At 34.7% G+C, this 23,150-nt stretch overlaps 1 protein-coding gene across 2 annotated transcripts in view; it reads left to right on the top strand.

The window, feature by feature from the left end:
- PPARG (peroxisome proliferator activated receptor gamma) overlaps positions 1 to 23,150 on the top strand; it is a 58,645-nt gene that overhangs the window by 18,942 nt on the left and 16,553 nt on the right. Inside the window, exons 2-4 of one of the 2 annotated variants that reach the window (XM_062585252.1) lie at positions 14,679 to 14,906; positions 16,287 to 16,456; positions 18,456 to 18,594. In XM_062585252.1, the coding sequence (XP_062441236.1) occupies positions 14,687 to 14,906; positions 16,287 to 16,456; positions 18,456 to 18,594 (529 nt within the window). In that variant the 5' untranslated portion in view covers positions 14,679 to 14,686. Of the gene's footprint in view, positions 1 to 14,678; positions 14,907 to 16,286; positions 16,457 to 18,455; positions 18,595 to 23,150 lie in introns of those variants that run through there. The other variant, XM_062585253.1, reaches the window with a different exon arrangement.

The following is a 23,150-nucleotide window of genomic DNA, read 5'->3' as shown; positions in this document are numbered from 1 at the left end:
TTCTGTGGGCGAGGAACAGTAGCAAAAGCCATGGGAACTCCAAAATTAGTGGTGTTTATTGCCGGACGTATATGTTTGGTTAAAAATTAATATTAATATACCTTGCTGTCTGGGTGAATATTACTTATGCAAAATGCTAGGGTGATATACTCTTCACAAGAAGGACAAGGGACAAGTGAGTTTTGTGAAATAACCTTCCATACCTTGCCAAGTAATAATAATGTTTATGCCTTCATGGGAAAAGTAAGTCAACATTATTTCAGTGGATGAATTGGAAAAAGCACTTCAAAATAAAAAGATTGACAAAGTAGGGTCAAGCTGTACTAGGTGTAGTCTTAGACCACTAATAACATAGAGGAAGAATAACCCAAAAGAAAATAGTATCAGACAAATTCTTTCTTTTTGTTTTAGTTTTCATGCACGTTGAAAGAGTGTGAACCTTACTAGATCTTTTGTTAGAGAATGCAGTAGGTTTATACGTCAGTAACAAAGTCAGAACTCTGCAGGATTTTGCATTAATATATCATTATCCAAGTTACATTTAAGTTTTTTCAATGTGCATGAATGATTTTGAAATGAAATAAAAGCTGAAATTGTGTTCTTTTTCCACATTTATTTTATTTTGTCTTCTTTTCCATCAGAAGACTGTGGGGGAAGTATTCATTTTTTTTCATTTGGGTTAAGTGATTTCTATATCCTTAAGAGAAGGATGTCTTGTTTTTTGCCCTTGAAAAATACATTTAGCTTAGAGGTAATGTCTTTTATCGAATTCTATGCCACTCCCAAAGACTCATCTCAGATTCTCAGAAAAACTTGTGAAAAGGAGCCTTTTTCTCATGGAAACTGATGAGGAGTGAGTGACTAGATTGGACTAGATGATCTCCAGAGGTTCCTTCCAACCTCAACCATTCTGTGAATCTGTGACAAAAGGCTTAAATAACCGTGAACTATGGCTGAGTATGTGTACATATTTGAATGCTTATACAGTGTTACCCTGATGTTGTCTTATCTAAATGCATCTATTGTGATATTTTCTTTTTGAGGGATAAAGTGATTTTTTTAAATTAATATCAGATAGCAGGAATGGAAATGACACCAACAAAATGATTTGATTTGTCCAGTGGATAGACTGACTTGCAGGACTATGTAGAGATATTTAGGGAAGTTTATACCCTATCAACTTGTAATTTTAATCCATTTAATTTTTTTACGGAAAGAATGCAGGTCTGTTCTAGGGCTTCTGGGTATCATTTCTTTCACAATAACTCTGATTCTGGGCTATGTTTTTTTGTTCTGTGTTCTGTAATTACTAAGATTTTACATACCAGTCTGCAGGAAGCCTTTCTAAAGTACCTCAAATAGGAAATTCCTAGACAAATACCTACAATTTCTGTAGAAGCTAAGGAATATAGTAGATATGAAAGGAAGAAAGTTGGTGCTGATTTTCTGCCAACTGAATTATTATAGTTGATACTTCGGTATCTGTTTTCTCAAATTGCTAATATTTAGTCATAGGCAGGCTTTAAAATTCTTGCTTTATGTTTATCTCTCATGATAAACCGTCTTCAGTGCTAAATTTCCTTTAAGAATTTTCCACCTAACTTTCTTTCGAGATAAAATATAGAGTACAATGTCATATTATAATCAATTTTATATTGTCACCAGTAAACAAGAATGGGGAAAATTCTCTTCATGCATATGTCCTGTAGTCCAGTAGAAGTTTCAGAAATTGAACTGTTCAAGGTAACTTAACTGTAGAGCACAATTCATAATTAATTCCCTGATGTTTCCCTAAGTTTCTGCAGTGTTGCACAGTATTGCAATTTCAGTTACACAAGGAAGCTTAACTTACTTGTGACCTGATTCTATGTTTTTTATGTAGACAGTGTGAAGTCACTCTGATGGGATAGTTTAAAACGTATTTGGAAAAACTAATGTTTAGAAAGATGAAGTATATAAGATGCAAAGAACATTGCTCTAAAAGGGTGGTAAGTATCCTACAGTATTGAGAGCAATAGTTATTGAGTCACATGTAAAAACATGTCAACGTATTTTAGTTGGGAATATTCTGGAGGGTCAAAAGTACAGTAGTCAGATGACAAGAGATTGCTCTGTCACTGAAAAGTGGCTGAACAGGTTATGTGCTTCTTAGTTTGTACCGTTGAGAAGGTAATATTTTTTGCTAATTTAAAAGATGCAAGCAAGATACATTTGTGTAACAGATGATAGTGTACAACAGTGGATATATTTTTATTGCTAAGTTACTTAATTGGAGTGCTCTTACTGCACATTTAGACTGGGGCAAAGCTTTAATGTACGGTCAAAGTAGGATCCCAAGTTTGCTTTGACGGGTATTTACCTTGTCAATGATGGCAACAATTATGATAGAAGAGTAGCATTTTCCAGTTCTGCATTGGGCCACTTACCACTTTGAAGAGGTATGTGTAGCATTAGTTTGTGATAAGTACATATATAACCATTCCAAGTGTAGAAATATCTGATAGAAGAATTTCAGCTACTAATGGAAAGATACAAATTATTAACAGTACGTAAATAACTCTTCCACATAAAATCTGAAAATATTTTTGTGCTAGATTATTTGCTGGGGCTTCTAGAAGAGGAGAATGCTGAATGTTAAGTCCTCTTTGGTGCTATTTTTGTACTTTCCCAAGTTTTGATGTTTCTGAGCTAGCTTCATGCCAGAGATTTTAGTGGCTGCATACGCACAAGTGCATGCACACACATGATTGTCTTACACTTGGCATGTAAGAGACAGGAAATTTTGTTCTCTGTCAGGCTGAGATATTTGATGTACTTAATTTACAATGATTATTAGGCTTGTTTAAGTGCATGAATGGGTTTTGCAACATGGTGCTTTTTAGCTTTCAGGACTTATTGATTGTGCAATAGGTTAAAATATTTGAAGTGATAGGAAATTAAAAAATTGCGGTTAACTAAAATATATGGGCCCTACCTGCAGTCTTACGTATTAAAATAAATTTTACATTTTTAGTATTTTAGAAAATGACAGTTTCGTGATGAAAACAGCTCTTCCTAATACAGGAGAAGCATTTTTATGGATAATTTGCAACATACTTGACTGCCAGGAAAAACTTTAAAAGTGGGATTTAATTCAAGAAATGAGTTTCAACTCATGTTGCATTTGTTCCTCCTCCTTCTCTTCCTGTGGGAGTATTCAGTATTTTGCCATGGCAAGGAACTGAGTTTAGGATATTGATGAGTGTATTTTACCCTATTAAAGTCGTATGCCTTATTAGCTCATCTCTTGGAAACAATACCTAAGTTGCCTGTCTTGTGAATGTTAAAAGGCACTGGGTTGACAATCTGAGGAAAAAAAAAATCCGAGGATTCTTAGAAATGGTCTTATGCATCTTTAAAAGAACAGATTTTTCGCTACTACTACACTAAGTAAATTGAGAAAACTTTATATTGTTATTTAAAAGTTTATAATATAAAGTCTTCTATATTTGAATAAAATTTATTGCATATGTCTCAGAAGAAAAAAGTTAATTGCACATTGTGAACATAATAAACGACATTTATTGTTGAAGTTACTAATTTTTTTAAAAAAATACCATTCTATTCATATTGGACTCCCTTTCTTAACTGGAGTCCATCTACTGTAGAATTTGTTGCTACATTGCTGCCTTAGTTTATAATTATTGACTGAGCATCATTTCCAGAGAATAAAGTACATAATTAGTATATTAAAATATTAAAATATAATAAAAGTCACAAAGATAGTGATCTAAAGAAATCAAATAAACAAGGGAGTATAGGGTTATCTTGCAGATAGCTGCAGTGATTACATTACTATTCTTGACTATATTTTGTCATAATGCATGCTTAAAATTTTGATAAAGTGGTAAAGGCTTATGAAACAAGAAAGGAATTTGAAAATGGTCACATAATGAATCATATGTGCGGCCAATATAAATTTACTAGACAGCATTTCTACTAAAATAATTTGAGACAGTTCTGTCTTATAAGTAAAGATATAGTAGATAAACAGATTGGAACTTCTGCTTCACAGTAGCTGTGAGTTTATTTTATTAACTCTGAGCTCAGTACTGTCACAGCTGTTAGTGTTACACATCAAATATGGCATTTTACAAGAACCTAATTTCTTACAGATCTGTATTATAACATATATTGAAATATTTGTGCATATGCATATGTAGAATATATAATTTATTAATAGATTCTAATTAAAGAAATCCTTCCTCAGCCAGGAATTGTGTTTTTAAAAGTGCTTAACTCTAAAAAGGTATTTAAATCCCATTAGCAAGCATAGGATATCCAAAATTGAGCATATAAATGAGTGTTCTGCTTAACTGTGGCCTAAAGACTGAATTCCTATTGAAGTTACAAAAATTTCTATTCACTCCAGGTTTGATGACACCTAAAAGCACCGTTGCTAATTAGGTATGTTTAAGGCTGTGTAGGAAACTTCTCTATGTGAAAATATTTTGAATGGCATGCACTGAATCTTACCAACCTGACTGAAAACCTGGAAAATGAAAGGGATTTTTAATTCTTGGTAATTGCTGATCTCCCTACTGTTAATAAAAACATATAATTGCCATGAACTAATGTGAAATCAGGACAAAGTCTATGCCTATTACAATATATGACATTTAATTTTGAAACTATTTAAATCATATTATCCTCTTTTTGTAGATCTTTGGCATATAGAGGAAGACTTTTAGGGGAGTTTGCCTTTAGTTACCCCACTTAGCACACACAACAAGAATCCAGTTTCAAAAGATTTGGAAGCAGAATATACTTCATCGTACTGTTGATGCAATGGCAAAGAAAGAATAAAAAAAGAACAAAATAGTGTGGATTTAAACAGCACAAAAATGAACTTTTCGTACTGTATCAATTTCCTGTAGTTAGTGAAACTTTTACTAGACCTCTGAGTAATACGAAGTCTGCCCAGTATAAGTAAATGCCAGCTATAAAGGGCAGTGAGCCTTTGAGCCATGTACAGTTCTGAGAATGTTAATGCTCTTGTCAGTTGAATTGTGTTGTGTCTTGCTCGTTGATAAAGCTTTGCTATCTTCTATACAGCATAGCATGTTTGTATATTTTAAAATCAATGACTTATTTCAGCCTTATTAGGCCACTTACATGACAAAAGAAGGCCTACTCCTTAGTAGCTTGGCACATTAAGTTATTGTGCTTTGCCAAAGGGGGCAAAGGTCTCCCTTAAGAAGCCAGCTTTTTCTGATTACAAAATCAAATGTGATTCACTGCCAATCTATCAGTATCCTTTTTAAAGTCATAATGATTCATAGAGAGTAACGCCTACATTTTATATCATGAGATAGTTTTACAATATTTCCAGTGCAACTTAGCGGCATGTTGTTTGTTTCTGACTTTGCTAAGTCACTCAGAAACAAAATGATCCAGATCTGACCTCTACTAATGCAGTTAGGTATATTGTAAATACTGCTGTAGATCTTTGTCTTTACAAAACCTGTGGAAACTTATTCTGATTTTTCTTTTAGTAATCAGATGGTATCTTTCTTTTGGGATATCTGTGCTTCTGGGTTTTTTGTTCAATGGAATGAAGTAGCAATCACTTTCATTTTGAGGAGTGTGAGGTATTTTAAAAGACATTTTTGAATGAAAAGAATGCATGTCTTATGCAGCTGTCTTCCCTTATTCCATATTCTGAATTTCTATTACGTAAACTTTGAACACAGCCTCTAATCAATAATTCTTTTATATTCTGAAATACTTGTAGCATATCTGAGAAGCCTGTGGCAATTTTCAGCTTGTTTCTCATTTGCATTTATATTTACAATGGTTTATGTTGCTGGAAGGATATAAAATGCTGCTATTTTAAATAAGAACAAAGCCATTTGCCATTTTGTGTGAATTCTACAGACATAGAATAAAAAATATCTAGCTCTATTTTTCCCTGAGCAGGCTATTTTTTCTGTTTTTACTAGCTTCTACCTGCTAAACATTGTAGTAGATTTTATGCACTGTGGTTTTAGTGATTACAGATTGCAGTTAGTTGCAGTTATAGGAATAGCAGGCATTTCGTGCTGATTTATGAGCTGCTCGCCTTTGATTTTTTCAAGTGCTTGGACTTCCATTGTTTCTCGAGTCCCTTCTGATGTTTTACTGTAGTACAGAGGATGTATAGGTTGACCACTCCTGCTTTTGGGGGGGCTTTTGGAAAGATCTCAGTGTCACTGTTCCCTGTAGCCCACTACTTTCAGAATGCTGCAGCCCTTGGGTTTCTCGGCCTTGTTCTTAGCCATGCAGTGCTCAGCGCTCCTCTGTGGTTTGCATCATGGTGATATAACAGAAACTTGTATCTGGTGGCAGTGGTTCAAGTTGTTCCTGGGAGTATCTGGCTTTTTTTGTCACACTTTTAACATTCTGCTTAGCCCCAACTTACTGCTTTTCTTTTTGCTGTCAGAGTTTTGGTCCTATGCTGGTTCTGCAGGTTAGTACAGCAATGGAAATGGAGACTTTCATAGCCTCATACCCTCAAACAGCCGCTTTGATTAACCCTTGAGATGTGTTTGTTGAAAGCACCCTATCACATTGGTGACACGTCCCTCCTTGCACAAAGATGTAACAAAACTATTTTTTTCTAGAGCCCTTAGGCTTATTCTTATAAGGAATGTTTATTCCTGTTCCTTTAAAAGCAAGTGTGTTGTCTATGTTGCATCCTTTTTGGTATTGTCAGTTATCTTTCCTAATGGGCATGTCCTGTTTTGGGCCATGTTTGGCTGGCTTGGGAGCTGGGGCAGAGGAGCACCCCAGCAAATGTCATCTGTTGTCTGGATCTTGTGCTTGGAGTCTAAGCTGATGTTGGAAGTGATGGATCAGATCTGCTTTGTACTTTTTTCTTCACTAAATCATTAATTACCATGGAGCTGATTTTGATTCAACATTTGCTACAGGTAATTTCTTTGTTTCTACAGATAAATGAAGAAAAAAAACACACTTGTGTAATTTACCTTCTCATAAATTCTAGCTTTAGTTTAGATTTTTCTCATATTTGAAAAACTTCCCCAACTCTAGTTCTTTCATTCTGCAGTGAGCTCAGTTTTTATTCTTATAAATATTTTTCATAAATTCATACTTGATAAGAAAAATTGCAGCTTTACTGAGACAATAGTACCAGCAGAATTGTGCGTGGTGTCCAAGTGCATGCAGAAGTGTTTTCATTGCTGCTGTAGTGCACAGGTCTACAGGAGGAATGCTGAAGGTATGTTGAGTTTTCAAAGAAAAATGTTTGAGTTTACAAAAATTTGTCAAAACTCATTCCATCAGTTACCTAAAGTAAACCTATCTTTTTGCCACAATGATAGCTGCTTAACTTGTAATTTGCTTGCAGAAAGACTGCTTTCAATTACTATTTTAAGTCCTACAGGATTTAAATATATCGTGATTAAATATGGGGGGAGTGGGTGTGCATGCGCACATCTGTGCATTCACACATACATGTATGTGAATATATTTACAATATAATATACTGTGATTCAGTGCACAGTTCATCAGCATAAATTAATCAGTTTCTGCCCTTTCTGCCCTGAATTGTACCAATGTTTTAACAGTGTGCATGGATAAAAAGAAAAAAATCTTTTTATCTTGGTAATCCAAGCATAACATTACAAAAATCTGTAACAGTATTTTTTTTTTTTAAGCATTGCTTTATAGCTCTTCACTGTTATTTTGTTTTTCTTACTGCAGTTTGAAGCTTACTGAGTTTGGCAAAAAAAAATCCTTTATGATTTTTTTCAAATGTTGAATTGGAGTTTATCAGCCAACAGGGTCTTTTTGCTTGTTTGTTTGTTTAAGGACATCACTGATGGTGTCAGCCGAGTTCTTGGAAAGAGAGTTTTTTAGTTATGTTGTGCTCCCTCTGCTGACTCTGCAGCAACAGAACACAAAGTAGTACAGGTCCTGTGTTACGGAGTGGTTTGTTATATTTAAATACCTTGAGACCTTCAGTAGTTGTTTTAATGTTTTAAATAGAATATGTCCAAGAGCTTTGCATTGTTTGCAATATAGAAAAAATGTATGTATTTTGGTTTGTACCAGAACAAATGACCTATGTTTTATGAAATTTTGCCCATAGATTAGATAAAGCCTGCTATATTGACAGATACTATCAATTAAAAATGTAGTAAGGGATTAAAGAAGGTAGCTCTTAAAGGGTCAAACTAAGATTAAAGTCCAGTTGAGCTCAGGCATAATCAGGAATATTAAAAATATTACTATCTCTACCAATCTTAGTAAAAGACAAAGACTAGGGAAAAAAAATTTTCACTGGACAGGTGGAGAATTGAAACAAAGACTCTAAATAATAGCTCATCTGGGGATTTTTAAGGAAAAAGTAGATGAAGAAAGACATTGCAATTTTCCCTAAATAACCAGAGGAACACTGAATAGAACAAAGGGCCACCTTTTTTCCCCCAGTCTTACTAGAATTGATGAACATCTACACCTTCTTGTAGCTTCAGTTAATTACTTTCTGAACACAGCATCAGGCCCTATCCTTCACACTAAAGGACCTGAAAACAGCACTGATGAAAATGTTGGCTTGAGGTCTTTATCCATTGCCAAATAAATAGAAATTCTGTGTCAGAGGCAATGAAAGAACTGAGTTACTGAAAGGGGGATGTGATTGCTTTGTCACAAGACTGTCCTTTCTCTTTTAACAGTCCTTTGCAGCATTCCCTTCTAAAAGATTAATGAAACTCTTTAATTCATTGGATGTGATGTTGTCCTTTAGGGTAGATGTGTTTTGGCAGGGCATACATAAAAGGTTTCATTGCTCTTCTTGTGTGGATAAATAAATTAAATACATAGGGATATTTAGGTGACTTTCTACCATCTAAATTTTTCTTGAAAGCTAGGAATGGTTGTATGATCTTAACCAACTGATATCTGACATATTTCAGAGATGGTCTGAGCCTGCTTTAATTGAATTAAATGACAAAATCCCCATTAAGTTCTGGAGTGTTTGTATGTGAGCTTACTTGACAAAATATATCACGTTTGTACATGAGATTAAATTTGAACGGTTCCATGAAATATATTTTAATTTAAAAAAATCTACAATGTGTATCGTGTGTATAAGCATACAGATTTATATTTGTTCATGTAGAATAATTATCCTATTGCCTTCATTTTAGTTATTTTCAAAGTTGAGAGGCTTCTTTTTTTTTTTTTTTTTTTTTTTTTCCTGACTGTAGCTCATATTAGGCTATGATAATCTAGTTGCTTCATTAAATACCTCTAGGGTCATATTTTGGTAGTTTTTGTCTGGAAAGAGCATGTCTAGAATGCAGTACGACAGGCCTTTCAGGTTAACTGAGTGTAGATAGTGTTTATGGCAAAGAGTAGCTTGTGATCCAAGATGTTTTTCATACCATGCTGATCTTTCATGTTATGTTTTATATATTTCCCTAATATAAAAAAAAGTGCACTGAAAGCTTTCTTAGGAATTTGACATCAATTCCATGTGTAACTTTTACTGAATTAAATATCTTAATGGTATGATAGTTCTCACGATCAGTACCAAATTAGCTGCAAGCTGTTACTGTGGCTGGTAGTGAAAACAAACAAATATCAGATGCGTTCGTGTATCTTCTTTTACTTCCTTGTAACTAATACTTAGCAGTTGTTTATATGAGATTAAATGAATGTAAAGGGAATTCTTATAAAATCTAGATTTATATCACAGTTTTTAATTTTATCTGAAGTGTTCTCTATTCTGGTCTTTTTTATGATTAAATGTTAAAGCATATTCATTTGACATTTTGTGAATGACATCTTTGCTACTGTTCTATGTAGTCTTTTGCTGGCTGAGAATGAGTTTTGCACATGAACACTTATTTAGTCTATTCAAGCTATGCTTTTATTGCCAAGATCTCACATGAGCATCTATGAGTTTTATGAAAGAATTCTGGAGTAGTCTGCTGATTGGACTTACATTTTAGATACTGAATTTTGTTGGAAAAAGCCATGAGAAGATTGCAATTAAATTGTTTTCTTGCAGAGGGAAAAGTTGATATTCATCTTTTCACGGGGAGGAAAAAAGACAAAATATACAGCAACAATCAAATAAAATCATATGCAAATTAGAATATTTTTAAATTAACTATTAAACATATGAATAGTTTGTACATGTTTCAATGGTGTAACAAAATTAGCACATTAATTTAGCAACTTTGAATTTACTGATGTATCTGATACATAGCTATTGATTGATATATCTGTATACCAAGTCACATTGCAATTTTTTTCAATGAGTGAGTCAGAAATAAAGTATGTAAGAAAATAATCCTTTCCCAGCTCTTTGCTCAGACTTTGTAGGAATTGCTAGAAATATAGTCCGCATAGTTGGGAAAGCACGGAATTTGCGTTATTATATATAGCAATGAGAAAAGACAAGATGAGGTAGAAGCCACACATTCTTCATTTCTCTCCCCATGGGCAAATACAAATAATATATGCACATCTTCCTGTCCTGTTTCGTGGAATTTGTTGGTGCTATTGTTGAAGAATATGTTACATCTCTCCGAAGAGATGTATTTTCCTTAACTATGCCTGAGAGGTAAAATGATTTTTAGCTGTGGCTAGATTAAATGCTCTGTGTTCATGGGTGCTATGTTGAGAGTAGAAGCTAAAGTTGATTTAGACTAATAGCATAGCCAAAGTTAACTGTATTCAGTGGAAGGAAAGCAATAAGAAGTGCACATGCAAACCTTGGTTTGAGTTATTCCTATCCATTTAAGGCATTTCAGTGTGCCAGACCCTTATATTTTAATAGAAGGTTATATGTGTGTGTGTGTCTGTGTATATGTAAAATGTGTGTGTGTGTGTGTAAGATATGTATATTTAATTGTATCTATACTGTACATACGCTATAAATTATATATACATATATACACACATATATCTATGTGTATATGTATATATAGACACATACACAATTGCTAAGTACCTCTATGGATGCCTTATACAATTATAATATAGACAACATAAGGAATTTTGAAAGCTAAAAGAATATGTTTTTCTAGTGGCATGATTTAACATAGCCTTTTTAGTTGCCTGAAAAACTGATATTACTGGTCATGCAATATTGACCTACGGAAGGGGTGCACTTTATAGGCTCTTGTTCAAGGAATTGTAAATGGTTGCTGATTCAAGTTTTTATTGCCTTAGAATAGAAATATGAGTAGCATAAAACAGAATTACTGTATGACCTGTTGTACCTGATGGGTGCATGCACAATTCCCTTCCATGCTTCTCTGTGCATAAATTGTTCTTCTCTTCAATATAATCTTGATATTTTGTTTCCGTCTTCCTAGCACACAGAAAGCATGTGTGCTGCAAACAGATACACAGTAAAAAAATGGTTAGAGTAAGGGAAAACCAGCCTACATGAAACACAGTTCCTCAAATTAAGTGATTGTTAAATCGTTAAAATCACAGAAAATATTCTTTATTTTAATTTATATTTCTTCTTTTAAAACTTAATAAAAATCCCAAGCTTCAAAGTTCAAGGCTATAAATACTTTTACAATGAAAATGCTTTGGCATTTTTGGTAGACTTTGAGGAAACAAGCTATGTGTACCAACTGTGAAAATAGACAGAAAATTCCTGCCAGGGAATTACTGTACCCTCTTAGCTTTTGGAGTTTGAGCCTAGCAAGCCAGATCCCTTATTTACCTGCTTATCCGAGTCTTTCTAAGCTGTACTATGTCTGTATGGGGTGAATTTCACACGCACAGCGAATTACAATGATTTTGAAGTTTTACAGAATTAACTCTAAGTTATACATAATCAGATTCTTCAAGCATCGCAGTTATTTACCGTATTATAAAGTGGCATATAGGCAACCATAAACTTGTTGTTTAGTTCATAGCAGTTTGAATGCTGAAGTTTTAAAAATTGACAATTTGGTAACCCCTCATGATTGTGCAAATATTTTTTAGAGCTTTTATGAATGATTCAGGGAGATTGTTTCACATCTGCCTTGTGTATAATACTAAACTTAAGTTCAATAACAAGTGATTAATTATATCTCTATTCAGTGAGCAACTTGAGCTTGCATTTGCTCAGGTCTCCTGCTATTCCTCTAGTGCTGTAGCAGTGTCTCTATGCAAGTGCAGCTGTTAGTATGAGTCTTGCCTTCTGATGACATGGTCACCTCTGGTTGTTTCTTGGTGGCAATAGTAATCTAGTGGGTGCACCTGGACATACGGAGTTTTACGGACTGCACAGGATGAACTTGGGCTATGTGCAGGTCAGTACTGGTAGGCACCCTTTATTTGTAACAGGAAAGTCTGCTTTTGAAGGCAGCCTTGAGGCAGCTATCCCAATGCAATGTGGGCATATTATCAATGTCACTGCTTAAAGGGATTTAAGCCAATATTTAAATGTTAGATGCCTTTTTTTTCTTTTCTTTTTTCTTTTTTAAGGTGGGTCTGGTTAAGTACAAGAATGAGCTCTTAAGAAAGGAAAAAGTTCTATAAGATAGATAGATGATTTTTTTTTCCTGTTGGGCTATTTTGTTGCCTTATTTGAAATCTGTTTAAGGAAGACAGGTCCAAGTACTGACAATCAGGGATTTGCACTTTACACTTAGAAAAACAGAATATTTGGAGGCTAATATTTAACACCAACAAGATACTTTGGCAACCTATAATGTACTTCCACAAGATAATTTTCATTTGTGCAAGTTGAATATGAATTCTGTTGTTTACTTGTAAGCAGGTCTTCCCTACCCAATGGCTGAAGCCTTTGGGGAGGTAGACAGCTGGCTAACCATTAGGCCAACTTACCTAACAGTTCCCTCTGGAACTGTGTTTTCTTTGCAGGGCTCCACTTTATCTGACATACGGGAGTAGCCAGCTTCGGCAGCACGAAGGGGCTGGGATTCCCTGTTAGAGCTGGGGGGCAACACGTGTGCAATGGAGCATACGGTGCGATAGCAGCACTTCTGTTCCCACTGCAGCAGCATTCAGCTTTTCTGACAGTTATTTTTCATAATACCTCCCTTTCTATCTGAAATTTAAGAATAAGAAACATATCCTGTACACACTGTTGTCAATGTTTAAGGTAAGCAAACTAAAGGGCTTTGCTATGAGCCCTAAAACAGGAAAGAATGATGATGGCTTTCCTGAGGAAAGATTAAAAGAAGTACAACTATTTGTAACCTTTGCTACCTTAGCATATTAGCATAGTTCATCGGGAGAGGTGGTCACCATTGTGCATATCTGTAGTCCAGTCAAAACAGAGAATCATCTCAAAATAATAGAGCATTCCATTATATTCATTTTGTTACAACAGTTTTGGCAGCATGCAGAGTAGTTTTGACTAGTTCAAAGTAAATCGAGTTAAAAAAGTTCCAATTATCTAAAGTGTAAAGGCTACGTACTTGATTGGGTCTCAAGTCCAAATTAAACAGCCAGAGTGACCTATTTTAGTTTCATAACATCCATTCTTTTTTTTGATTAAAATATCCTTCTTATATATCATGGAAAATTAAAGGTGGGCTTAAGTTATAAAACAAACCAAACTTTTTCATAGTTTAAATATGTTTAAATGAACATTTTATGTCTAGACCTAAATTTAATCAGTTTGCTGGAGATTTCCACAGACTGAAGTTTTTGATTTGTTTCCTGTTTTCAAGATCTGCATAGATATATATGGGATTTGGAAATTCATAATAATAAATTTCCTTGAGCCTTGGATTTCAAACTCTGGGATAAAACCTTGGAGGTACCTGAATCACTGAAGATTTAAGATATTGCTGAACCTGTGGATGAAAAAAAGTCAGGAAATACGACTGTTCAATATTAATATTAACCACAGTTTTCTCATAGTATAAAAATGTTAATAATTTTAGATACTTAGATCCTTGGACGAATAATGCTTAGAATTTGCAAATGTGAAAGATTAATTGCCAAAGACCTCTCATTCTGTTCATATACATGCTGTTGAGCAATACAATTAAAGTCAACGTAATCCATCTCTGTAAAAATTGATAATAGGAGAGTTGTTTCCAGCTGTACTTTCATTTAGTATCATTGGTTGATTTTCTAGCATGTTTACTAGAATACACAAATGTTCTATAAAATACACTATTAAAGTGGAATTGTTTTTCATCTGGCCATTCATAATTATTTAGAACATTATTTTTTCCATGTATACTAATTATTCTGTAACAACAGTTATAATAACTGTACTGTTATTCTGTGGACCCATTAGTTATTTCTCTACTACCTTTTGAAGTATAGATCAAGCCAGTTCACCTTCGTTGTAGCATACCTGTGACAGCCATTCTTTCTAAGCATAGCTTGAGCTCAGGATGGCAGGGAATCTCATTTATGACACACAACGTCAGAGCCTTCCTAGGAAGAACCTCAAAGCTGGGTGAACTGCTTGGTATTATTCATGCAGTGTTACTACACAGACTAATGCACTGATGTACTTTATGGTAATAAACTCAGACCAAATGATAGATGGGGCCTAAACTTTCTCTTAAAACCTACGCCTGGTGGAGCGTTTTCATCTCAACCCTTTGGACATGAGACAGCCTTGGGCCTCAGCTCACAATTACTGTAACTAGTTTCTTCACAAATGTCTATGTTTCTTTCTCTGTTTTCAGGGATTACAATGGTTGACACAGAAATGCCGTTTTGGCCAATTAATTTTGGAATTAGTCCAGTGGATCTGTCTGCAATGGATGATCATACACATTCCTTCGACATAAAGCCATTTACCACTGTTGACTTTTCAAGCATTTCTTCACCACACTATGAAGATATCCCTCTTGCAAGAACTGATCAGACAAGCATTGATTATAAATATGATATCAAGCTCCAGGATTGCCAGGGTATGCTTTTTATTTTTTTAATATTTCTTTCATGTTTATATTTGCTTTATTCTTTGGGAAGTGCATCAGCAAAAGAAATTAAGAATTCAGGTGCCTAAATGCGGGTATCTTGTGCCATCAAAGATGTCCACAAGATATTCTAATAGGGCTGACACATGTGGCAGGCCTTCACCCTGCCAGAGCAGCAGCTGGAGATTAGGCAGAATATCTTAAGTATCTAAAAAGACATTAAACATCTTATTAGACATATAAATCCCATCCTTTGTTTCTGAAACCTCCAGTCTCCTATCATGTAACTTGTGTGTAAAGTGTCCTTTGAAGCTTTATTTAAAAGAATACAAAAAAAAATCCCATGTGTTAAAAATGGGCCAGCATACACAGCACGTCAAGTAATTATATTTTATATTTTAAATATAATGTTTTATATTTGAGATACAATATTTGTCTTTTATATTTTAAATTCCAGACTAGATACAAAACTGATGGAATAGGAATATTGTCTACATCTGAGTCATGGCATTAGTATAACTTTTATCAATGTTCCCTGTACACAATGTGTACACAATGTGCCCTGTACAGGCAAAACCTTAGAGTTTCATGGCTAGTATTATTTATATAAATGTGCGTGCATGCGCATACACACACACAGATATATATGTGAAATGATCTGCTCTTAAATAAGTGTTACCCTGTTCCTGCTCATACTAGCAATGTCAGGTTGCTGTGTCTGGAACATTTTTTAAAAATCCAGTTATCAGCCTATTTTGATCTGATATCACTTTTGTTTGAAGTAATCTATTCAGAAGTTCTTTCAGGCAATTCTTACTGAGGAAAATGTGGTATTTAATTTTAGCAGTACAGAGAAGCAGGTGTTGTGTTCCACTGCGTTACTTATGAAATGAATTAAAACATATTTTTACAGGGAATGCTTTATTTTTACTTTGTTAAGTTAGAAATGTCCATAATACTGTAATAGTAAGCTAGAGAGTCCAGTAGAATCTAGACAGGCTAAATCTTCTTGGTCTTCACTCAGATAATTTTCCACTTTCTTTTTTTCCCTAGTTTCCTTTTTTCCTTTTTTTTTTTTTCTTTTTCCTAGAAAAGTAAATTTCTTAGTTATTAAGGTGAAGCTAGTTTGGAAAAGGAAATATTCACCTTATTATAATACTACCTGTGTTTTCTCATTCTGTTGATCTATTGGATAATTGGATTTTTTTAGACCAGATTAGCCACTCCAATCCATTCCCTGCAGGTAATTCAGGTAATATAATCTCACTAGATAGTGAATAAAGGAATAAGGTCTTTGGAGCATGATGTATACATAAATACGTATATTTAATTATACGTCAAGTTCATCATTTATATCTCCTCTGTACGCAGGTGCAATCAAAATGGAGCCCCCCTCCCCACCCTATTTTTCAGAAAAAGTTCAGTTGTATAATAAACCTCATGAGGAGTCTTCCAACTCCCTTATGGCTATTGAATGCCGTGTGTGTGGGGACAAAGCCTCTGGATTTCATTATGGTGTGCATGCATGTGAAGGTTGTAAGGTAGGTTGCCACAAGTGTATTTTCTCTGAAGTAAGATTTGATCCTATTTCCACCTAAAGAATCACTTTGTTAAATAAGATCTATGCTTTATAAAAAATAGTTCTAAATTTTTTAAGCACTTACATGTAGTGTATATACTTTAGAGTCTAGGAAATGGGAGTCTTAAAAGCTAATTGTTTTTATTATTTGTGCTATCGCTCTATTTTAATTTTTTTATGCATTTCTCTTTCTTTGGTCATTATTTAATTATATTCCACTCTGCTATCCTTGAGGTCATCTGTACAATTTGAATTGATATAAGGCAGCAAAAGCAGGCTCATGCCCAATTCCAAAGACGAAAACTCTGAGCAATTTAATGTTCAGGCTTGATTATTTTGATTGATTAGAATTTACCCAGTTTTCATATCTCTAGGTGACTACAGCAAAGTCTAACAACATTAAAGAATGAGGCTTTTCACTTTAAAACTCCACTGACTTCTGATGTCAATGATATTTAGTGTTTGTAACACTAAAGGACAAAGGAATGATATAGAAATAAGCCATATTCAGGAATGAGAAAAGAAATGCCAGAGTGCTTTGGGAAACATAAGTTAAAAGCTAATATTTAAATGTTATAAATTCACAGAGTTCAAAGAAAAAATATTACATAGAGTTTTAAGTTTCCTAAAGTGAAATTCATAGTCTTTTCTATTTGATATCTTGAGAAAAATAATAGTAAAGACCCAATCTGAGATTTAACCAGAATTTGTAGCACTGAATTATGAATATGCATAAAGCGATAGGTGTGCTCTTGATTACTTGCATCACAGTGAATTATACAAACAAGTGTCAGCATTGTGCTTTTAACTTTGAGAAAGATTAGTTGTTACAATGAACAAACTATGATAAAGTTGGATAAATTTAATTACTTACAAATGCTCTAAGAAAGCATCTTTTAAACTGTAAAAAGACAGAATTGGGAATTTCCAAAATGACCCATGATTTTCTCTCCTGATAAGACTTCAATGCTTTGTGCAATAATTACAATAAGTCTGGCAGCAAGTGTTTGGATTTTTCATGTGCCAGTGTGCTTTGCAAACCTGTAAAATCCAAACAATGAGGACAAACCAGAAAACACAAAAACCTAGAAAATAGACATCAGAAATAAATATTGCAAAAGTAGCTCAACACTGTGCAAAAATAAAGAAATAGAATAAATGAAGGAAGATAAACCCTCTGTACATACTCAGGCTCATGAAGGAAGTGAAATATTTGAAACAGAATGAAGAAATATAGTTATTTAGGAAACAAATCTAAATAAACAACCCACCCATAACCTTTTTTATATATTTGAGAACTAATATCAAAAGCAAGTAAAGATGGGAAACCCACTGTACTGTCACTAGCAGGAGAGTATGAGTAAAGATGGAAGTTAAACAACATGCATCTCATACTTCAAAGAACTGTGATGGTAAATATAAAAATATTCAGTGCAGCAATAAAATACCATGCTTTCTAATGATTTTCCCATGAAATGCCAGTTTAAGTTAAGGAGTGTGCAGTCACTCCAGGCATATATTTTATCGTATCATTTCCTATCAAACTGCTCATTGCGCAATTTTTGGTTTGTTGTCATCTGTAAAAGTACTGAACTTCAAATTTTGAAAATTTCTTGTTCACTTTATAACAAACTGCCCCACAAGCAGTCTAAGAACCTGCCTCCCCACAGCGTAGTGTTCTTTGTGTCCTTCAAACCCACTGATTCCCCTCATCTTCCCGACCTATTCTAGACTTCCAGTCCTCTGTCAAACTGGGTTGAAAATGGCTAATAGGATCAGAACAAGAGCACACTGCTATGCAGCCGGTACAATCACATGAGCCTTGCCTCCTTAGGCAATCGGTCTAAAACAAAGTTATGTTCAGTGCAGATATGCAAATGTGATTTGTATGTATAGACAAGTGTGACAGTGACACTGACTATTTCTTATATCTGTTTTACATGACTTTTTATTTATTCCAGGGCTTTTTTCGAAGGACAATCAGATTAAAGCTAATTTATGACAGGTGTGATCTTAACTGTCGCATCCATAAGAAAAGCAGAAATAAATGTCAATACTGCAGATTTCAGAAATGCCTCGCAGTTGGAATGTCACATAATGGTAAGTGCAGATAGCGTATTTTAAAACAATAGTATTTCATCTGAAAAACAGAATGAAATGTATATGTGATTAGGATGTTTGCTGCTGTAATACAGTCTTCTGTTGATTTACACTAGGTAGTTTAGAAATATGAATACGAGAGATTGCCTCTGAGTTTAGGAGACTGTATACGATTGAACACTACTTTTAAGATAGAAAGCAGATAGGAAAGATCTGCATTTATCAGTATAATATAAAGAATGACCATCCATCATTCTTGCTCATTACACTGTTGACTGTTCTTTATGAATATATTACTAGTGTAATTGTTATTTTTCAGTTCATTTCTTATTTTCTAGTGAGACTGTTTTGCATACTGTGACTCAATATTCTTTTTCTGTAAGTGGAAAGTTTAATTTAATTATGGAAAATTGAATGTTTACCAAAATGTGTAAATAATAATTTGAATTTGATGCACAGGACACTTATTGCAGATTGTGAGCATCATTAAGCTAAAGTTTCCACGTATTAGATTACAGCATACTTTAAATGAATGGGCCATACGCTGTACTGTTTTAAACTGTCCTCCTCCTCTCTAGGATACCCACATCTGGGCATAAATTCCAATGTGTGGTAAGTAGGAGTGTAGTGTTTCCTAGCATGCTCATTCAGCTGTTGGCCTCTCATCATATAGTGTGTATAGCTGTTATTCCTGTGTACTATGCACTGTCTCTGACCTCTCCACCATCTGGAGGTGAATACCCCCTCTCATCTGTGAATTGCAAGCAGCGTTTCCATTTTGTATATGTTGTGGTCTTAGACTGCGAAGGTGTATGCCAATGTGTATGGTTCTATGATTACCTTCTTTACAATAGGCAAGCAGATAGAACTCACCATAGCACAATACTGCTCTCTTGGATAGAATAAAGAAGAAAGTCCCTCTGAAATTTAAAATTATCAATTCATGTGGAAATACTTATTTATAAAAGTTTAGATATAAAGGCATTATGAAGATTCTTTACTGCCTTGCTTTGGCAAAGTCAAGTAAAAACAGGAATTAAATGTCATAACATAGAGAGTTATGTAATTCTAAGGCTAAAGAATTGCAAACATGACTGGGAAAATAATTTCTCTGTGGTTTTTTTAGGACTTTCATTATTTTCAGTATAAAAAATGAGTGTGCTGTCCCCAGGAGGAAAAATTAACTGTGGTTTGTGAAGTTAATACATGCAGTGAATGTAAATTGGTATGGGAAATGTTTTGCTAATAGAAAATATGGTTTTCAAGTTCCTGGAATGCAACAGTAACTCTTAAAAATAAATCTAATTTAGAAATACTTGTGTGGGTACTTTTATAGTAATTCAGGGTTTATTATTATTATTTTCAAGGTACATGCCAAATTCTCTCATAAGCTAACAGCATGGCTTCCACCCATGTCAATGGGAACCATGTGCAGGGCTATCAAGAAGGGAAAGTGAACAGCCAAGACCATTCTCCTTTGCTCAGTAATGCAAAGGGCCCAGTAAAATTTATAAAATGACTCTGTTTCAGCTGCCATTCCTTCCTGTTTGGCTACTGCCAAAGAAGGAGCTGTGGCACCAGCAGGGGCCATAGTGTTGGAAAGAGAGGGAAGCACAGGAAGGAGGGAGAAAGCTCAAAGCCGTTTGCCCCAGGGCTTGACAGAAAGCTTTCACTGGCTGTCACCATCAGTTCAGCTAACAGGGAACAAGTAATATTTATATTCAAGCATCTGGCTCCTGCATTAGCCTTCTTTACACTCTGGAGCATTACAATTTATGAAACAGAACCCTCCAGCATTTCTAAACAAACAGATTTGTAAATAAAAGACCTACATTTTGCCCTTTAAGCCACAGGTCTACGTAAAGATACATGCAGAAATGCAGCTCTGGAATTTGCTAGTGACACTAAGCCAGATTTTTATGTTACATCTACAGATGAAAGTTCCTCCATTTGGATAGTGAAATAACCTGAATTTTAAACGCTTGGAATCAGAATGTGGATTATTTGTGCCTGAGGTTTCCAAACAATGACTGTATTTGCGCAGATATATTACTGCAAAATGAATAGTTAATACTCTTACAGAAAAGGGGAATGCAGGGAAACACTTAGCAGCTACAACCACATTCTTTTATGTATAAATACTACATACCACATGGCTGGAGGTTAGAAAAGACAGTAGTATTCTCATGCCTTGGTATTGTTTTTCTTTCCTTCTCTAACCTTAGTGCTAGTCTGTGTTTAACTCTCAGTTGCTCAGATTGTATTCCAAAGTACCTGGAAGAAATTCAGCTCTCTCAATTTAGGAATGTTATTCTCCAAGCAATAAAATGTGGCATAACGATACATACTGCAGTTTTTACACAGAAAAGCAAAGAATATAATGTAGCATGTAACGTCTTACTATCTTCACTACTGGTATTGTATCACTGATATTTAGAGTGTACTGTAGGTGTAAGCAAAAGAAATAACTGCCAAAGGAGAGAGATCAGATGTTCCGGCTGCAGGCACATGCCCAAACTTGCACAATCTTCTATTGCTGCTAAGAAATTCACAGTTGTACCCCTTTCATCCTTACAGCATGAGTAACAAGCCATATTTCCAGGACTCTTATACCAGCTCCCTGCCCTTTCCACTCCTGTGTGTCCTGCCTTCATCCATTCCCCTTTCCCTATCACTTCCCAGTCTCCCAGGAGATAAGGAAGTAAGCTGGGCCTTCTGCAGAGGTAGAAGCAAAGAGAGAAGAGAGACTAGTGAGAAAGATGACTGGTCCAGGGAAACTAAAGATGAGGCCACGGTCACAGGAGGGAGGTGGACAGAGAAGCAGAAGAGAGAAAAGATCCATCTGCATATCCTTGAAATTTTCTCAGCCACCAGAAACACTCTGGACTGTCCTCCCTTCTCCTCCCTTTTCCATCCCTACCTCCACAAATACCACTGATCCCTCCTACTTCTCAAACACATCTAAACAAAAAGTAGATAAGATTCCATCTGAAACAAACAGCAAAGCAATAAACAATATTTTCATGCACTTTTCCATCTCAAAGCACTTTTCCAAGGAAATTATTTCTATTTGACTTGGGATGATAATACTAAATGATAAATAAAAGAAGTAATTGCTTAGATTACTTTACAATAAAAAAAAATGAGATGAACTTCAGTGCAATCTGTGCATTAATGGAAATAATGTCATATTGTAAGTAGCAAGGCTTGTAATGCATGCCTAATTTGCAAAGGTAACTTGGTATCCTTCGTTGGGAATAGATAAACGCACCAGGAACATTAATTCTCAAATACCCTCAGTTAATTGTATTTTCCATAAGAAGAATGAGCACAACCTGAGTTACCACTTATTACAAGTTCTCCTTGAGCATTACTGTAAACTTTTAACAGAGAGCTACCAACAATTTGCTGTTTAGCAACACTGAATTGCTAGCTTGAATACTGTAGTTTACTTTCTAAGAGACTCTTTGCAAGATAAGAGACTATTCACAGGAATCAGGGTATAAGACAAAGGACATATGTAGAAAACATAACATACATGCTATGCTGTCATTTTCTACTCAAAATTAAAACTGAGCAATGCTGGCAGTATTTGCAGCAGTAGATAGATAAAACCATGTGAAAAACTACTGTAAGTTTAAAAAAACTAATAATCCCCTTAATTTTAACAAATTTACTTGTAGGAATGTTCTTGAAAAAACAGGTACTGATATATTTCCCCACATTTGAATTTCCAGCGAGGTGTTTGTTCCCAGTCTAGTTTCTGTTCTTTATATTATAGAGGTTTGTTAATTATCCTCTGATGAAAAAGCAATCTCAATGTTGAAAATACATGATCATTTCAGTAACATTCTGTCTTATATTTCTAAAGAGCAATAAAATCTGCACATCAAAAAATGCAATTGCAATAGTCAGTGTTGTAGCTGGTATATACACCATGGTAGATCATTAATGTTCCAGCAGGGAATTGATTAAAAAGCTTCAGCCTTTGGGGATTTCATAGCAGGGAAAAAAAATAATTCCTATTGTTTTTAATGCTTTGAGTAAGTGTATAAACTATATTAGAACTAAGTTAATAGTGGGGAGATAGGAAGGGGAAGCATGTTGTCCCTGTTTTATCCTTGTTTGTAAAAATAACCTTGATGAAAGGTGGTCTTCTGCCAGTGAGACTCTAGATTATGAGCTTACTCCTGCAAACAGTGGCTCTCGAGAACAGGCCCATAACAGAATCATCTCATACTGATACTCAGTCAAGCTCTATAATATTTAAAAGTTAGTATGCTTAAAGAATGACCTTATAGGTTCACACCACACTCTTAAAGATGCATGATTCCTTTTAAGCATATTATAAAGATATTGCATATAATGCCATAAATGCACTCCATATAAAGTAAGAGTTTACAAATGTGAATTACCATTCAACACTTTATCTGTCCAAAAGCACCTAGTTCCTGATAGGACTGTGAAATATGTAATGGCATGTTTCTTAGAGTTGATAAGTATTTATTCTATGTTAAGTTCTCAGATCCTACTGAATTGCACTGAACATATTTCAA

Source organism: Rhea pennata, chromosome 12 (genome assembly GCF_028389875.1).
Source record: "Rhea pennata isolate bPtePen1 chromosome 12, bPtePen1.pri, whole genome shotgun sequence".
In the NCBI taxonomy this organism is placed as follows: Eukaryota; Metazoa; Chordata; class Aves; order Rheiformes; family Rheidae; genus Rhea; species Rhea pennata.
The sequence above is the reverse complement of the archived record's forward strand: the minus strand, read 5'-3'. Positions and strand labels throughout refer to the sequence as shown.